The sequence below is a fragment of the Alligator mississippiensis genome, chromosome 5 (assembly GCF_030867095.1).
Source record: "Alligator mississippiensis isolate rAllMis1 chromosome 5, rAllMis1, whole genome shotgun sequence".
NCBI lineage: Eukaryota > Metazoa > Chordata > Crocodylia > Alligatoridae > Alligator > Alligator mississippiensis.
In genome coordinates, this window is record NC_081828.1 from 45,171,231 (window position 1) to 45,184,626 (window position 13,396).

General features: G+C 50.4%; 2 protein-coding genes across 15 annotated transcripts in view; both read right to left on the reverse strand.

Annotated features, from left to right (window-relative positions):
- Positions 1–3,075, reverse strand: part of PRRC2C (proline rich coiled-coil 2C) — a 102,799-nt gene extending 99,724 nt beyond the window's left edge. For 10 of the 13 annotated variants that reach the window (XM_014605166.3, XM_014605171.3, XM_014605170.3 and 7 more), the window contains exon 1: positions 2,944–3,075. The gene's annotated coding sequence lies outside the window, so the exon portion shown is untranslated. The remainder of the gene's footprint in view (positions 1–2,943) is intronic. The other 3 variants (XM_059728294.1, XM_014605173.3, XM_014605172.3) reach the window with 1 other exon arrangement.
- Positions 3,076–6,081: 3,006 nt separating this feature from the next.
- The window catches only part of LOC102576869 (dimethylaniline monooxygenase [N-oxide-forming] 2), a 31,383-nt gene continuing 24,068 nt past the window's right edge, over positions 6,082–13,396 (reverse strand). The window contains exon 9 of one of the 2 annotated variants that reach the window (XM_059728295.1): positions 6,082–6,851. In XM_059728295.1, the coding sequence (XP_059584278.1) occupies positions 6,800–6,851 (52 nt within the window). In that variant the 3' untranslated portion in view covers positions 6,082–6,799. Of the gene's footprint in view, positions 6,856–13,396 lie in introns of both variants that reach the window. The other variant, XM_059728296.1, reaches the window with a different exon arrangement.

Consider the following 13,396-nt stretch of genomic DNA (forward strand, 5'->3'; position numbering starts at 1 on the left):
AAGGTTCAGGGTACAATGAGCCCACCATCAGGGAGAGGCACCCCAATGTTCCACCAACAGCACCCTACAACTTTAAAAAGTGAGCATGTAGCTGGGAGCCTCAGCTGCCTACCTGGGCATCCATGAAACAGCAGAGGGAGCAGGGAGCTCCCCACTACCCCCCTGAGCAGGGTCAAACAACCTTGCTCTGCAGCTTGTACAGAAGCTGCAGGGCAAGGCAGGAATCCTGCCCATGCCAGAGGAGCCCTGCAGGCTCAATGAGCGACTCCCTGGGTACTGGTAACTGCCCAGCGAGAGTTTTAGGAATTGTGTGTCCCATCCTTTCTATTATGTGACATACCATACACATCCAGCAGGGGAGATGGCACACAACATTCTTCAAACCCCAACTGCACCATGGTCTTTAACAACTGCCAGCAGTTTAATAAAAATAGTAATCTATTTCCATTTGCCTTCACATTGTAGACACTGTTTTCATCTCTGCATTTTACTATAGGCTTTTATTTTGTTATAATAGGAGGGCTCAGCAAAAAGGTGGCCAGTCTGGAGCCTGGGAGACTGGTCCAGTTCCCTGCCATGACTTTGACTGAGTGACTTGATCAGGGTGACACGGGATGTTATTCTCAAAGTGACAAGTCCGGTATCCATCCCCAGGTGACAGAAAGAGGATGCGACTGTCAGGGTACATTTATTCTGAATCCTGCATTTTGGCTCCATGATTTACAGTAGCTTTTGTAGTGAAGGAGTCCCCCTTCCCATCTAGCTCCATTGCCTACTGAGAGAGAAAGGATTTTCTTAAACCCTACAACTTCAAAGGCTTATATGAAGTCTTCTTCCTACATACAAACTCCATACCTGAATCACATATAGGCATTCACTACAGTCCCACCTTAGCTACATCATCTTATCTAGCTCCCTAAGTCCTTCCTCCCTCCCTCCCCTTCACTTCTTTCTGCCCTTACAAACCAGAGCCACTAAGGCAAAACATTACACACACACATATCTTAAAAAAACCCAACACGAGTGGCATATTTTTCAGTGTTTCTCATAACTGATCTCATCAAAACACAAAAAAACCCCTTCTTGCTGGATGTAAAACAAAGACGACTCAAAACTTCCTTATTTCTCAGCATTAAGAACAAACTGCAAGACTTTAAATCCTTACGTTAATCTGATATATTTCATTCTGAATGTCACATTAGAGAAAAAAAAGTGCAAACTAATCAAGTCCTGGCCAAGGGGAGGGGGGATTGTGGAAATAATATCCTTTTTGCCTCTTACAATGTGTGAAAAAGACAAAGACTTTCCCAAGAATCCCTCCCCTTTAGAAACTCTTATATACTGCAGAGTGCCAGGAAACACTGAAAAACCGGCAGAACTGTAACATCACACTACACAATAGACTGCGTGTACCGATTGAAGCAAAATGATATTTTGGTCTACCTGGTCAAATCTTTACCGTTTGTTTGGTTCTGCTAACACGCTAATTTGAGTCTCAAGACACTTGAGAAGGAAAAGAGAACTTCAGTGAATAAATCAACAGCTCAGACTTCAATTAAGAGGAGCCCCCCCCCCAAAAAAAATACAGCCAAGACCAGGAAAAAGAGAGGCCCAACAGCCTTGTTATTTTTAAGGTCAAAACCCCTTAATTCTTGCCCTTCCCCCAGAATGTCTTTATGATGAAAGAAGCTCTGAAGAGAAAAATGCATAAGCCCATGCGTCTTTGGCAACTCGCATTAAAAAAAAAAAAATCAAGTTCAGAAATCACTGCAGGGGCGGGGGATGAGAGCTTGAAGAGAGTCACTGGAATGGCATGCATGTTGATGACACTTCAGGCTGCTAAAAAGGGGCACTTCCTCTAAATTAGTCAGCACAGAAGCACTATTTGATCTGCCTACAAATAACTGTTGTCCCAAAATACCAGATCCTTTCAACCTGGATGGTGCTTCCCCTGTTCCTTCACACACGCTTTAACCATGTCACGCAAGCAAGCTATGAGCACGGACAGGCACAGAGCTAAAATACCCAGTCCCTAGGATGGTCATTTACACTAACAGTCCCAGTGCAGGTGGGGCTTCACAGAGATAACCTTTACTTTGAAGCTAAACATAATTCAGCAATACTTGCTCCTCCCTTCACCTGGCGCATCTATGTCAATTCCCATGCCCCCAACCTTAGGCCCAGCACCTTGCGTACCATTTGAGTACCCCCTCCCCTCAAAAGACGGCAAACCAGGCAAGTCACTGAAAGAATTTCAAAGCTGAACTCGTGCTAAGGAGCTGCACGTCCCGCTCGAGCGCCATCCTCAGCAGCAATGGGCTGGAGACCTGGGGCTGTCTTTTCAGGCAGGAAGGGGACAGGCAAACCAGACAATCGAAAGCCAAGGGCAGTGACCACAAAGGATCTCCCACGCCCCCACTGCCCATCTCACGAGGGAAGCAGAGCAGCTCTTCCCCCCATGGCAAAGGCAACTCCAGCGGGGCCAGGCAGTTTCATCATCCTATCTTCCCGGAGCTCCCAAGTGCTGGCCCCTTCCCGGCAGGGCGGCAGCCGGGAGATGCTGCGGCGGCTCCAGCGGGACCGGCTCCTCGTGTCACGGAGACACAAAAGCACTAGGGAAACCCGGGCAGGAGGGCCCCGAGCCCAGGGAGGCGGGGACCCGTCTCCGGCGGCGGGGAAAGGAGAAGAGAGACCCCCGCGCCCGCCGGGGAGGGAGGCTAAGGCTAAGGCGGGGCCGGGAGGCCGCGCGCGGCTCAGGAAGGACCAATGGGGAAGCCCGGCGCGGGGCGCCGCCAGCCAGAGCAGGCCGCGCTCCCCCCGCCCGGCGGAAGCGGCCCGGCCTGTGCCGCCGCCCGGGCCATGCGGCGCGACAAGGCGCAGGCCGCCCCCCAGCGCCGCTCCCTCTCTCCCGCCCGCCCACCCACAGGCCCCAGCGGGGCTCACCTGGCCGCAGCGTCCGGGGCCGCGGCTCCGGCCTGTGTCCGGCTACGGGACTCGGCGAGGCCGCTGCTGCCGCCGCCGCTCCCGCCGCGCCGACCGCCCGAACCGTTCCCACACAGCAACCAAGATGGCGGATGGCCAAGCCGGCGCCAAAGCGTCTGACGTCACTGCGCCGCACGCACCCACGCAGCGCCGCTCACGTGACCCCGGACGGCCGCTTTCTTCACGGCCCCGAGCGGAGCCGGCGGCGCCCTCTGCAGGAGCTGGCGGGAACTGCGCTCACGAGGCACTGCGGGGCCTGCCGGAGCCTGTCTGGGGAGGAGGAGCTTCAGGGGCAAATTTAGGGGCTTTTAAAAGTCTTTGGGCCGCTTCCAGGCCCAGCTCAGCGGCTCCCCACCAGATCTCGCCTCTTCGTGGGTCGCAGAGACGTTTGTGGCCTGTTGGTAACAGGGATCCTGGTTTTCTCTGATAAAAAAGTAACCCAAAATGCACATTTTTCTGTGATTAAAATGGAACGCCACAGAATTATCTATCTATCTATGGCGGTGGGCTTGCCACTTTTGCTGTGCACAACGGGCTTGGAAGAGGGCACTCCTGATGGGTGAAACATTTTGCCCCGCCCCTGCTCCAGGGAGGGGGTGGTCTGGACTCGATTGAAGACTGCTCTTTGTGGGGGAAGGGGCCTCTAGAAAGAATAAAAGGGCAGGTGATCACACACTGGGGAGCAATGCCTTGCAGGACTTAAGAAGAGAGGGGCCTAGAGGAACTGGTGAGAGCTGCCCCGCGAGCGGTCACCCAAAAGACACCCTGAAGAAGTTGCCTGGGACAACCCCGTGCACAGAGCCTTGGCCCTGGGAGCCGTTTGAGGCAGTTCGGGCCTGGGATCCTGGCGTGAGGCTGGGCAGCCGGAGCTGGCAGCACAGCTCGGCACATCTGAAAGAGCCCTCGGTGCCCAGAGTGGGGCCTGGAGAAGCCCCAGCATGAGGCCAGACAGCCGGAGCTCATGGCAGTGTGGCTTGGTGTAGCCACAAAGACCTCGGTGCCCAGAGCAGGGCACAAGGCCACAGAGAGAGGAAAACCCCCAGTGTGAGGCTGGATAGCTGGAGAAGGCAGCGTGCTCGGCCTGGGTGCCCAGAGCAGGGTGCCTGGCCACAAGAGGAGCTGGAGGTGCTGCTGGGGAGAGGCTACGAGGGCTAATGTCCAGGGGACAAGACCCGACTGTTCTTTTGAACAGGAGCAGGAGTTGCTGAGGAGCAGGTCCCACAGGGGAGGCGCCCTGGGAGAGGCCCCTGTGGGAGCTGGATATACAGGGTCCCGGGTTGTGGGATGGGAGCCCGATGCTGTTGGAGGGAGGGGGGATTCTGGAGCCTCCCTTCTCTATTGGGAGGTGAGCCCAAGCTTGTACTCAAAAGGACAGGGGATCCACAGGACACCCCAGGGGGTGTTGAAGGCACCTCATATCTTGTGATTGATGTAATGTTGATGTTAATATAATTATAGGTATTCTTTGATGTTCATATTTGAGTTACTTGGTTGCTGCCTCTATATGCTTACTGAAATGGTACCTTGAATTACCTGTGTTTATTTGCTTTGTTGTCTGTATGTGCCTACTGTATTGTTACCAGACTTACCTGTGCTTGCCTACTGGGTTGCCTGTATCTGTTTATTGAAGTGATAGCTTTACCTACCTGTGCTTACCTGTTCCTGGATATCGATACTCATCTGTATTGGAAGTTGGTCACTGCCCATGCTGTGAGTAACCCGTTTTGAGTTCCCAGTTACTTGTGCTCTGTTTTGCATGTTCCTGGAGGTAGTGCGAATTTCCTGATTGCAGACTACTGAATGCAGTGTCACATGTAAAGCATATTGTAAATATCTTACATCAGTTTAAGGGCTTGTAACTTAACTATATACAAATGATGTATATCAATAAGTACTGTGTCCTGGCTTGGCTGTATGGTAAAAAGTGGGAACTGCTCCCTCCCTCTCTTGCAGCACTCTTGCCTGACCATCCCCATCCCTTCCATTTGTGGACGGGCATACTCTTGGGTGTACCTGGGCTACTCACTCACTCTCTCTCTCTGACACACACACACACACACACACACACACACACACACACACACACACACACACACACTGTGTGTGTGTATGGCATTTCACTTTAATCACAGAAAAATGTGGATATTGGGTTACTTTTTTTTAATCCAAAAATTGTGGGTTTTTTTTATTTTATCAGAGGAGCCCAGGATCCCTGGTAATAAATTCCACCACTTTGATACTCTCCTAGAGCAGCCATGTAGCAACCCTGCTGCTCACATTTTAGGCCTGTGCTGGCCAAGAGACAACCCTGCTTGCTTCAGGTAGCTAGAACTCTCTGGCTTAGGCCCCGCCCCAGATCATGGGACTAGGTTAAAACCTGTGTGATTTTTAGACCTGAGTGGGTCTTTTTATTTTTCATTGGTTTTGCACTTGGCTTACTCATGCATTCAGCTACTGGGTTACTCTTGCATAATAACTTGGGTTACTCCTGCCAGAGGCACCAAGTATGTGGGGGCCTGAGGGCCCTGGCCCCCCTCGGGAAGAGGGTTGTCACCTGAAATGTGCAGAACTTTCCACATGTCCATCATCTTAGGCCTCCCTCCCCGGTAAAAATAAAAGTTGGTGCCTATGACTCTTGCATTTGTTTTTCAGCCAGGAAGAGAGCTAAGAAACAAGGTGCATGCACAGCTTTTACAGAGATGATGCAGTGAGGGGAGTGGTTTTCACATGTATGACCCATCCTGGAAAATCCAGGATGGTCCCAGATTTCAGGGCTGAGTCCTGGAGGACTCCCAAAAATAGGAGTTTCATCCTGAATTTGAAAAATTGGTCCTAGGCAGTGTCAATTGGACAAATTCTCAAACTGAGTAATTGTACGGGCCAGAAGACTGACTATATTTCATCTACTAGTTTTAGAGCTCCTGATCACTCTGATGCATCCAGAACTGTTTCCCAGCTTTTGCTTCCAAAATGTGGGATGCTGCAAATACAGCAATTCAGCCTTGTATGGATAAGCTTACATTGATACAAAGATGTCTCATGCAGGCATAGGTCTTTTTCACACAGGAATAAGCTACAGCAATAAACCTGTGTTTCCACTAGTGTTTATATCATTTTATTTATAGTACTATAGGACAAGCAGTACAGGTTTTGCGTGTAGGCTTAGTATTATTTTGTTTTAAAATAATCAATCTAAACTTTCCATGTAATCAAGTAATTTCAAACAAAGCCACCGAATATCCTATGTGTGGACAACACTGAAGAGAGTCTCTAAAAGTCTTGTGATATTTTACATCATAGTTATCCAACTTCTAAGTAGCCAGGTGTCCTATAGGCTGCCCCTGGCCCACCTTCTGCATGGGTATCCCTCCCACCACTACAGTGTGTGCCTGCATGCGTGTCCCTCCCTACTGCTGTGCCATCTGGCCCGGATCTTACCCTCAGTGCCCTGTGCCATGCCATGCCATGTGTTGCCACAGAACTCAGAAGCTGGAAGAGGGATGGAGGGCCCAGGTACTCAATTTTCAAGAAACCACATCCAGGACATAGTCCCAGATTCTCCAGAGACTTCCAGAATGGATACACCATATTTTGCACTTAGTATAGTCACCAGTGCAATGCTGCAAGTAGGTTAATTGGCTCTGCTGAGAGACAAAACTAATTAGCTCAGGTAGTGACTGCATAAACACCGTGTCAAGCAACATCATGCTTCATGATCTCAGACACAACAGTGCTAATACGTGACCTTTTTTTCAAATCCAAAAAAACAGTTGTGTCCCAGTGGCTCCAAGGACTCCTTGAAACACAGCTCCAAAAGTCAGTGCTGTCTCAGAAACTTGGAGCCAGTTGGTAGCTTTACCAGGACGAGTCTATCTGAAAAAAAAGCACATCTAAGATTCATAATAAAATCACAAGAGTTGACAAACCAGATAAGACATGACCAGCTGGCAAACAGAACTCAATATTTATTATTTTTTTAAAAAAATCTCTTGATTTTATGCCAGAAAAAAGGAATTATAGTACTGAGATGATGGAAGTCATTTACATTAAAGGAAGGAACCCTGCAACATTTTCATCATTGTTCTTTGCATTATGGTAGTGCCTAGCAATCTTACAAAATAGGGATAAGAGCCACATTGTTCAAGACACTGCACATATAGAGAGTTAGAAACAATCCCTACCCTGAAGAACTTACACTCTAGATCAGTGATTCTCAAACAGGGTGCTGTGGCACCCTGGGGTGCCATGAGTTCATTTCAAGGATGCTGTGGGGTGCCACACAATATTAGCACAGTTAGGTGTGCAAACACCTACACATGATTCATACTAACATTTCAAATGGGAATTCATAGCATCAAAAACATTCTGATCTATTGTGGTCTTGCTGGGCACATCTACACGAGATGTTTACTGCACAATTAACTAATTAACTGCAGTAAATGTCTCGGTGGCTACATGTATGCTTCTATTAGGGTGCACAAAACTAATAAACCCTGCTGCAGTTTTTTTGTGTGCAGCAGCACGTGTAAACACTGCTCCAGTTGGCTGGGGCACGGGGTGTTTCAGGGCAGGGTTAGCTGGCAGGCAGCCCTTCTGCTGAAGTACCCTTGTGCCCCAGTCAGCCTTTCTGCAGCATGTGGAGCCCTGTTGGAACAGCCCTGAGCTAGCAGGCTGACCCCCTGGGTTTCCTACCAACCTAGGCTGCTCTGACCAGGCTCCATGTGCTGCGCATGAACAATATGCTCCAGAGTTGTTTGCTCCTGGGCGCATATTCAAGTGGCATGCCTGAGAGCAAAAAACTCCAGAGCAATAAGCTCTGGAGTTAATTTACGCACATTAATTGCACATGCAGATGTGCCCGCTGAATTCTTTGCAACAGTAGAGTTACTCTATTATTTTTTCCCACAGTTAACAAATGAGCGAAGGCTAAGAGCTGGCATTTTCTGAGTGTTGCCTTGAGTCTCACAAGGTTGAGAATCACTGATTTTGATAGACCAGATAAAAAAGTTGGAGAGGAAATAGGACAAGGTGGGCTATAAGGCACTACAGAAGGATCTGGCACAATTGAGAGTATGAGCACCAAAATGGCAGATGAAATTCAATATAGATAAAGTAAAAAGTGATGTACCTGGGCAAAAATTACCCAAACTGTACCTACACTATGATGGGCTCTACATTAGCTGTTACAACACAGGAAATAAATTTGGGAGTCATTGTGGACAGTTCACTAAAAGCATCAGCCTCCTACTCAGCAGCTGTGAAAAAGGTAAACAAAATGTTGGGGATCATTAATAAGGGAATTGTAAACAAGATACAAAGTATCATTATGCCTCTTTATAAATCAATGGTGCTTCCACACCTTGAGTACTGTGTCCAGTTCTGGTCCTCACACCTTAAAAAGGATATAGAAGAACTATAGAAGGACAACATGGATGATTAGCAGTCTGGAGGGGCTTCCATATGAGGAGAGCGTAAAGAGGCTAAGCCAGAGGCGGGCAAAATGCAGCCTGTATCCAACCCACAGTGGGTTTTTGTCCAGCCTACAACAGGTCCCTTAGTCTCCTGGCCCAAGCACAGTCCAGCTGTGGCATGTCCTGCCACCCCCTGGCCATACAGTGGGGCTGGGGCGGCTCTGCAACTGGACTGCCTTTCTAGGCAGCCCAGGTAGCAGATGGCTTCTTCTGGCTGCCACCGCCGGTGAATCCAGACCTGCACTACCGGCAATGACCTGTGCTGCAGAGCCCCAACCCCGCTCCTGCTCCAGGCTTGCCTGCCCAGGCTCAGCAGCGGTGGCACAGAACAAAAACTGTTGCTCCGTGCAAGGGGAAGTGACCCCTCCTGCTGCCAGCAGTTTCCTGCTATAGCCATCCCCTGCTGCAAAGCTGCTGCCTAGCTAGTCAGTCCCCAGCCTATACTGGCACATGGGATTGTTTTGTCCTAAGTGCAGGGCTTTGCACTTGTCCTTATTGAACCCCCATGAGATTTCTTTGGTCCAATCCTCCAATTTGTCTAGGTCACTCTGAATCCTAGCCCTACCCTCCAGCATATCTACTACTCCCCTGAGTTTGGTGTACTTTGCAAATTTGCTGAGGGCGCACTCCATGCCATCTTCCAGGACAGTGATGAAGATATTAAAGAAAATTAGCCCCAGGACTGACCCCTGGGACACTCCACTTGATACCAGCTGCCAACTAGACATCGAGCTATTGGCTACTACCCTCCAATCCTGATGATCCAGCCAATTTCCTATCCACTTGTGACAGGAGGCATGCTTGGGGCTGGGTCTCATGCCGGCCCGCCCACCTGTCTCTCTGGGGCAGTCCGTCCTGCCATGACTTTGTTGTTCCCATAAACTGGTGGTATAATGTGGGAAGCTGCCCATTCCCAGCCCCGATGCCAGGGGTCACTATCTGCAGCTCTAAACCTTTCCTACACCACAGCCCATGCCTCGAAGATGGCATCCACATGATGTAATCATAACCTACACCATGACTGGTGCTCCAGGTTCTCACAGGGACTCTCACTCCTTCCCTGGAGCAGCAGGTCATTGTGCTTGCCCTTTAGGTCTTTCATTTGTTCCACTCTCGGCCACTTTGCAGCAGAGGACTTACCAGGGTCAGGACTCACACCTAACTCTCTGGCTGAGCCCCCTACTTGGCCTGTGGCCCAAACTATGGCCTCAGGCATCCATGACCATGCCTCTTCCCCACACATGGGGTTCCTACTATGCCCCCTCTAGAGTCTCTACACCATGCCCCACCCTCGGGTCTTATCATCTTCATGATCAACTTACTCACAGGGCTGGCCCTTGCACTGCCCTTCAGGCCTACTCCTGTTCAGGCTACTCTGTGCGGGCCACACAACTATTCTCCACACGCTACCCACTCTGGGGTCTCTGGGATCTCACATCCCTGCTGGGCTCAGGTGGCACTCCTTTTGCCATACCTGACCCCGCTACTCCCACAACTGCCTCCAAAGCCCACCTGAGGATGCGGGCTGGGGTTAAGCGCCCCTCCTCACCTTTCACCGGGGAGGTAACTGGCCTAGCATTTCCTGGGGGCTCCTGCACCACCAGGAGCCCCACCAAACCACCCTTCCCCAGCAGGGTGCAGTTTTAGGCCATGCCCAGGACAAAGAGCCTTCTGCTCCTACCTTCAAGGTGTTCCTGCTGCAGCTCAGCCAGGCAATGTTTCTGCCTGGGCTGGCAGCAGCAAACTGCAGCCATTATATCCCTTGTTCTCAAGATGGCTGCTGCCATCAGGCACTTGGTAGCTGCCTGACTCTGCCCTTTAATGGGGCATGCACCAAAAGGTGCCCTGCCACACCACCTTACAATCCATTCATCCAACCTGTACTTTCTTAACTTGCTTGAGTGAATGCTGTGGGAGACTGAATCAAAAGCCTTGCTAAAATCAAGGTACATCACATCCACTGGTCTCCCTGCATCCACAGACCCAGTCATCTCATCATAGAAGTCAATCAGATTGTTCAGACATGATTTGCCCTTGGTAAATTCATGCTAACTGTTCCAAATCACCTTCTTCTCCTCCAAGGATCTGCTCCATGATTTTTCCAGTGACTGAGGTGAGACTGACTGGTCTGTAGTTCCCTAGATCCTCCTTTTTTCCTTTTTTAAATATGGGCACTATATTTGCCTTTTTCAATAGTCCAGGACCTCTCTCAATTGCCATGAGTTTTCAAAGATAATGGTCGGGGGCACTTCTATCACATCAGCCATCTCCCGCAACACCTTCAGGTATATCCTGTCTGGCCCCATGGACTTCTATATTTCCAGCTTTTCTAAATAGTCCCTAATCTGTTCTTTTGCCACAGTTGACTGCTCACCTCCTCCCCAAACTGTGCTGCCCTGTGCAATAGTCTGGGTGCTGACCTTGCCTGTGAAGACTGAAGTAAAAAAGGCATTGAGTACTTCAGCCTTTTCTGTGTCCTCTCTCACTATGTTGTCACACTTTACCTGATCCTCCTCTTGTTACTGACATACTTGTAGAAACCCTTCTTGTTATCCTTCACATCCCTTGCTAGCTTTATCTCCAATTGTGCCTTGGCTTTCCTGACTTCATCCTTGCATGCCCTAGTAATACTCTTATATTCCTCCGTAGTTGTTTGTCCAAGTTTCCACTTATAAGCAGGGATCCTGTTTTTTTCTGTTTGAAAATCGCAAATTCTCTGATTAAAAAAATTAGCAAATTCTCTGATTAAAAAACCCAAATCTATTCACAAGCCACTATATATATAGCTATCAGTTGAGCATGTTTTAGTGGTATATTTATAGTTTTAAAGTTTACAATTTGGAAACCTACTAGTGCCTTAATCACTATAATAAAATAAATTCTAAATACCTATATATTTTGGCATTTGATTTTGGGTTTTTCATCATGGAAAATCAAAGCTCCTGCTGCCCCTCTCACTTACCAGGACATGGGTCCAGCTGCAGTTGCCTGCTTTGTGCTGAGCAGCCCTGATATGCCATTGCCTCTCACTTCCAAGCCACAGCACCCCCAACCCTGCCGGTGCCCCTCACTCCCTGCCTACCTGCCACTTGCTTTCTTCTGGCAGCAGCTCCTGTTGTGCACCAGGAGGGGGGTGTAGATATGGCAGTATGCGGGGTTTGTGGGGGGTGTTGTGAAGGGGTTTGGGGGTGGTTGTGTGTGTGTGTGGGGTTGTGGGAAGATGTGGGGTTTGTGGTGCACAGCCCTTACCACCTGCGGATCAGCAGCAGCAGGCCCTTGGGATGCTCATGCCCACAGCAGGCAGAGCCGTCGGCAGCACATGCCTCTGGCAGAGTCCCAGGGCCTACACATACTAGCACCAAGCCAACCCAGCCCAGCCTGCTGGCATGCTCCTTCCCACCAGAGCAGGTTGGCTCCATGCCAGCATGTGCGCATCATGGCACTGCAACCTGGAGTCATGCATCATTGGGCCAGGCAGGCTCCGTGCTTCCACATGGGGCTTCCAGCACCCCTGCAGGATGCCACATGCGGAGGCAAGGAGAAACCTGCCTGGCCTGATGGCATGCAATTCCATGCTTCCATGTGTGATTTCCCACCTGGCCCGATGGCACGTGGCTCTTGGGTCCACGTGCCACCAGGTTGGGCTGGGCTGTCCTTCCATGTGGGGCTTGCAGCACTCCAGAGAGAAGCTGCATAGGGGCATTGCATTGCATACCCTTGATCCAGGTGGGCTCCTGCTTGCCTCCACATGCAGCTTCTGGCTGGACTGCTGGAAGCCCCATATGGAGGCACAGAGCCCACCCAGCCTAATGGTGCATGGATGGCAACAGCAGATTGACACACGCCCTGGCCTCTGGTATGCCACAGCATCCCCTGAGCTCCAGCACTGCGCTGTTTCCACTCCCTCCTCCTCACAGGAGCCGGGCAGCTATCCCGGCTGCTCAACACTGTTAGGTACCTGCCTGGTATTCCCCACCTCCAGTGGGGTGCGGAGATGCTGCCTAGGTTCTCCCATGCTGGTCTGAGAGCACATGCAGACAACTTCCTGCTCCCTTAGCCCCCACCCATACAGTCCCGCCCTGCTAGCTCTTCCCACAGCCACCAGCCTCCCCCCCAGCCCTGACAGTCACCCATAGCTGACCCACAGAGCCCCCCCAGCCCTGCTGGTGGCCCCCATCCCCAACCTGCAGCCTCTCACCCCATTAGCCCTGGCCAGAGGGGGCCTCCAGCTCCCTGCAAGCCCCACTTACCCCAAAGGTTTCAGGAGGGAAAGTGAGCCTGAGCCAATCCCTGGCTGACTAAGAGTCTCTGGCCCTGCCCCTGCCCCTGGCCCTTCCCCCTCTCCCTCGGGACAGGGCTCAGGGTTTGCTGCCCTTTTTACCAGAAGCTGTTGCAGGCTGGAACTCTGCCAGCCTGCAGAGAGCTCTTTGCCAAAGGGGAAAATCCACGTGTATCTCTGTTAAAATGGAAAATCCACTTTTTTCTCCATTAAAGGGAAAATCTATGGGTTTTTTTCTGTTTTTCCATGGGAAATGGAAAATCCAGATCCCTGATTATAAGCTTCCTTTTTGTGATGTATATAGCTTAATGAAGAATTTCCTGCTAAGCCAAGTTGTCCTTATGCCATACTTGCTAGTCTTTCTGCACCTCAGGATGGTTTGTTCCTGCACTCTCAGTAAGGTTTCTTTAAAGAACAGCTAGCTCTTCTGGACTCCTTTCCCCTTCAGACTGGCTGCCTAGGTGATCCTGCCCATCAATTCCCCGAGCAAGTCGAAGTCTGCTTTTCTGAAGTCTAGGGTCCTTACTCTGCTGCTCTCTATCCTTTCTTTCCTTAGGATCCTGAACTGTCATCTCGTGATTGCTGCTACCCAAGTTGCCATCCACTAATCCCCACCAATTCTTCCCTGTTTGTGAGCAGCAGGTCAAGAAAAGCACGGCCCCTA